At 50.9% G+C, this 4,355-nt stretch overlaps 1 protein-coding gene across 3 annotated transcripts in view; it reads right to left on the bottom strand.

Moving 5' to 3' along the window:
* Positions 1 to 599: 599 nt before the first annotated feature.
* Aplp1 (amyloid beta precursor like protein 1) overlaps positions 600 to 4,355 on the bottom strand; it is a 10,578-nt gene continuing 6,822 nt past the window's right edge. Inside the window, exons 11-17 of one of the 3 annotated variants that reach the window (XM_028787625.1) lie at positions 3,803 to 3,902; positions 2,478 to 2,585; positions 1,850 to 1,873; positions 1,637 to 1,707; positions 1,402 to 1,464; positions 1,136 to 1,279; positions 600 to 1,016 (exon numbers count right to left, since the gene is read on the bottom strand). In XM_028787625.1, the coding sequence (XP_028643458.1) occupies positions 918 to 1,016; positions 1,136 to 1,279; positions 1,402 to 1,464; positions 1,637 to 1,707; positions 1,850 to 1,873; positions 2,478 to 2,585; positions 3,803 to 3,902 (609 nt within the window). In that variant the 3' untranslated portion in view covers positions 600 to 917. Of the gene's footprint in view, positions 1,017 to 1,135; positions 1,280 to 1,401; positions 1,465 to 1,636; positions 1,708 to 1,809; positions 1,877 to 2,477; positions 2,586 to 3,802; positions 3,903 to 4,355 lie in introns of those variants that run through there. The other 2 variants (XM_028787624.1, XM_028787626.1) reach the window with 2 other exon arrangements.

Raw genomic sequence — 4,355 nt, 5'->3', positions numbered from 1 at the left:
ACTGACCGAATTGTATCCCCAGGACCACACGGTGGAAAGGAATTCCTGCAGGTTGTCTTCCGACTTCCACTCCCACAGCGTGGCACGCATTCCACGCCCTGCCCCAGTAATTTTTTTTTTAAGTTTGGGAGTGGAACATAGAGCAGAAAGAAGGGGGAGGCGTGGAGGCTGGTGGTCTTTTCTGACACTAGCAAAGCTCGGAGCAGCGACCTATTCAGCACCACGGAAAGCTCCCAGACAAGCAAAAAATGCCCAGCCTCTGGGCCCCGCCCCCTACGCGGTAATCCTCCCCACCCGGCCCCACCCAGATTTAATACACCCTCACCCAGGTTCGTTCCAGGTTTGTTCGTGTCTTTTTTGTTTTTGGTCGTTATTGTTTTGTTTTGATTCCAGGCTGTTCTGGAACTCTTATGTAGACCAGAGTCCAGACTGGTTTCAAACTCACAGAAATCTATCTGCCTGCCTCCGCCTCCTGTTTGCTGGAATTAAAGTTTTGTGCCACCACGCCCACCCCTCACTCAGTTTAAAGACCTGCAGGAAGCCTGGGCTGATATATCTCAGCTGTGCTTACACACAGTTTCTTCAACAGAAACACGGGATGGCCGGGTGGGGAAGAGGACTTTATTGGGATGTTAGTGAAGAAACATGGGATGGTGAATTCCAGGGAGTGACATACACTGGGACCCAGGTGGTGGTCACCTTAAGGAGCAATAAATTAACAGTAAAATAAATTAAGGTGAGGAGGTCCCTTGTGGGGTAGGAGTTGGGAATTTCTAAGGGAGTGGAATTTGGAACTCGGAAGGGGAAACAAGAATGAATTTGTCAAGATCTCCCTCCCCCCACCGGAAGCTGGGAGTTGGGATTGGGGGACCGGAAGAAGGGCGGTAGGGCTCAGCTGAAGGCAGTTAGGGTTGGGGTCAAGGTCGTTCTTCCAGGAAGCGGTAGGTGGGGTTCTCATAGCCATGCCTCTGAAGTTCCCGGAGCTGCTGCTCCTCCAGGGTGAGCATGGGGTCCACCTGCAACAGGGTCAGGAAAGGGCTCAGTGCAGGAAAGGGGCAGAGCTACTTTTAACTCCGCCCCCAGGGACAGAGCTACTTTTAACTCCGCCCCCCACCGCGATGTCTGCCCCTCTCACCTCCACCACTCCATGGCTGATAGTCCCATAGGGTTTCTTCTTGCGCAGAAGCAGTAAGGATAGGACAATGAGGGAACCTCCTCCAGCTCCCATGATCAGCAGCCCTGACAAGGCCTCTCGGGACACTCCAGTCCCGGCGGGCGCCTATGGAGAAACGAGCCGGGATCAAGAGGATCTTTGAGGCTCAGCTGGATCCACTGCAGCTTTGGAAGCCACAGCCTGGACGCCAGCCTCTGACCTTGCCCCCAGGATCTGCCTCTTCTTACCAGTTCATCCCGCTGGATATCTGACGAGTGGAAAGGAAACCCCCTTGGGGCAGATGCGTTCACCTGGGGAAGCAGGAGGTGTCAGGACATGCTATGGACCTTGGGGCCTAGGCTGGTACCTCCCAGTCCAACAACACTAAGTCCATGTCCCCGGCAAGCTCCTTCCTGGAGCTGAGGAATCCAAGCCTCCAGAACCTTCCCTCCGCCCAGGGTCCAGACCTCCACACTTACTTACCTTTTGCTCATACTGCTCCAGTGGGGTTAGCTTCTCTCTCCCAGAAGAGGAAGAATCTTGATCTGTGGACCCTACCCCACCCCAAGTCACATCAGAAAGGATGCTGGATTCCACTCCAGGAGGCCTGGGCTTCCTGCCGTACGCAGCCCTTCCCCTTCATGGTTTAGGGTTTGGTGGGATTTGGTGGCTGGGTCTATGCTGTGTGACACTTACCTTTTGGAAGGGTCACTGGGGGATCTGCTGGCAGAGGAGACAAGATAAAAGACGAAACAGTGAAGAGAAAGAAAGAGTAGAGAACTCCACCAGGACTGAGGACCCCACAGAGGCCCGATACCCCCAGATATCCCTCCTTATTCCTTTCTACCTGCTGTGGCGGCACAGACAACCCCAGACCTTAGAGAATTAGAAAGAAGGTTGTACGCTGGGTATGGTACCACACACTTCTATAATCTCAGCACTTGGAAAGCTAAGACAAGACGAGTCTGAGGCCATCTGAGGCTAAATAGTGAGTCTCAGGCTAGCCTGAGCTTCAGAGACCCTGTTCCAACAATCTAAAGACTGAATTAGGCCTTGTAACCCATGCCCGTAATCTGAGCTCCTCAGGATTTTGATTTCAAGGCCTGCCAGGGCCACTTAGACTAAAAAAAAGTAAAAGGGGGCAGGGTGGGGGGAGAAGGCTAGGCTAGCACTGAGTGGAAGAATTCTTTCTTCTCTTGCTCAGCATGTACAAAGCTCTGGGCTCCTCAACAGCTTCTTTCTTCAGGCCAAGGAATCCGACATTGCAAAGGAAAGGGAAAGAGGGTTGCCTCTCAAAGGTAGGTGGGATTCTGTATTCGCTCACCATCCTTGGATTCGGGAGGCTGAAGGCTACCTTTGTCCTCACTGCTGCTCCCGGACACAGAGGCTTCCAGTTCACTAGGACCCAAGTGTTCAGCATGAAGAAGCTCCTCTGAGGGGACACAGAAAGATGGCTAAGGCAGTGAGTGGACGAAGGCCACAGCAGGGCAAGGGCAGGGACCCTCACAGCAGAATGGATGGGAGATTAGAGAGATCGCAGAGACGTGCAAGGTGCTCTGGCAGGAAGAACGGAGGCTGAACCTGCAGTAGCGCTGCCTCTTCAAATAGGTTTAGAGAGAGGCATGGGCTGCCTGGAAGGAAGTCACAGTATACTGGGGGCTATGCAGGTAATACTTTCTGCTCTTCTCTCTCTCATGTAGGCTCCCTCTGTTGAATCAAGATTTGACTTGTAACTTGTTCTAACCAATAGAACCTAGACCCAATAACCCAGGGGTGTAGCTCAGTGGAGTACATGCCTAACATATAAAAGGCCCTGGGTTCTATCCCCAATACTACCCAACCTTTTTTCTTTTCTTTTGAGATAGGGTTTCTCTGTGTAGCCCTGGCTGTCCTGGAACTGGTTCTGTAGACCAGGCTGGCCTCAAACTCAGAGATCTGCCTGCCTCTGCCTTCCAAGTGTTGGGATTAAAGGTGTGTACCACCACACTGGGCAACACAATTTTTTGAGGAGAGTAGGGCCAATGTATGGCTGTATCATGACATTGGGGAAGCAGAGGCAAGAGGACTGTGAATTTGAGGGCTGGACTGAGCTATATGGCTGCAGGCCAGCCTCAGTTACAGAGCAAAACCTTGTCTTAAAAAGCCGAAGACTAGGCATATGGGAATGGTAAGGCATTTGCCTATCAGTGCACAGTCCTGGCTCCATCCCTGGTGCCATAAAAAACAAAACAAAAAAAAAAATCATCTGGCTTGGTGTTGGGGCACATGCCTATAAACCCAGCACTTGGAAGGCAGAGGCAGAAGGATTGCTCAAAGTTCAAGGTTAGCCTGGTCTAACATAGTGAGTTTCAGACCAGTCAGTGCTACAAAGACCCTGTCTCAAAACAAACAAACAAACAAACAAAAAACAAAAACAAACCATGATTAAAATCAATCTGTACAATTAATTGACTATTAGCCAAACCACCAAAGGAAACAAATCCAAACCAGACAGAGGAACATGACTCAAATTAATTGAAAAAGAATTGGCTCTTAATCCGAACTACCAAGTTCTAGGGTGATTTAAATGAAGAATGGGAAGTTGAGGGCAGGGAATCAAAGTCGGCCCTTGGAGAGCTGAGGTTCAGGACAAAAATAACGGGCACTCACGGATCTGCGGCCGCAGCTCCTGAGCCAGGTGAGGGTTCTGGTCAAGCAGCCCCAGGCTCTGATTCATCCGCTCCTCAATCACCTGAAGGTGGGTCTGGACCTGTGGTGGGGGTGAGCATGAAGGGTGAAGCAAGCCACGCGGGCTGGAGAAGAACAGAATGAAAGGGAACTCAACAGGCATCATGGACATGGAGCATGGACAGGAAGTAAGGCCCAAGGGTCAGACACTCAGTCACAGGGCAAGAAACTAAGGCAGGAGAAGCCAGATCCAGAGAGGACAAGGAGGTGTGTTCAAGGCTTGGACAACAGTGTCGGAGGCAAGAAGCCAGTAGGATACAAAGAATATGATATAGAATATGATATGTGGTGGTACGTGCCTTTAATAGCAGTGTTTGGGAGGCAAAGATAGATCTCTGTAAGTTCAGTCTGGTCTACATAGCAAGCTCCAGGCCAAACAAATAGGGCTACTACATAGTGAGTCCCTCTCTCCAAAAGCAAAAACAAAGGAGAGAGAGAGAGAGAGAGAGAGAGAGAGAGAGAGAGAGAGAGAGAG

Source organism: Grammomys surdaster, unplaced genomic scaffold (genome assembly GCF_004785775.1).
Source record: "Grammomys surdaster isolate TR1022 unplaced genomic scaffold, NIH_TR_1.0 125671, whole genome shotgun sequence".
Taxonomy (NCBI): domain Eukaryota; kingdom Metazoa; phylum Chordata; class Mammalia; order Rodentia; family Muridae; genus Grammomys; species Grammomys surdaster.
This window is presented reverse-complemented; position numbering and strand designations above follow the sequence as displayed.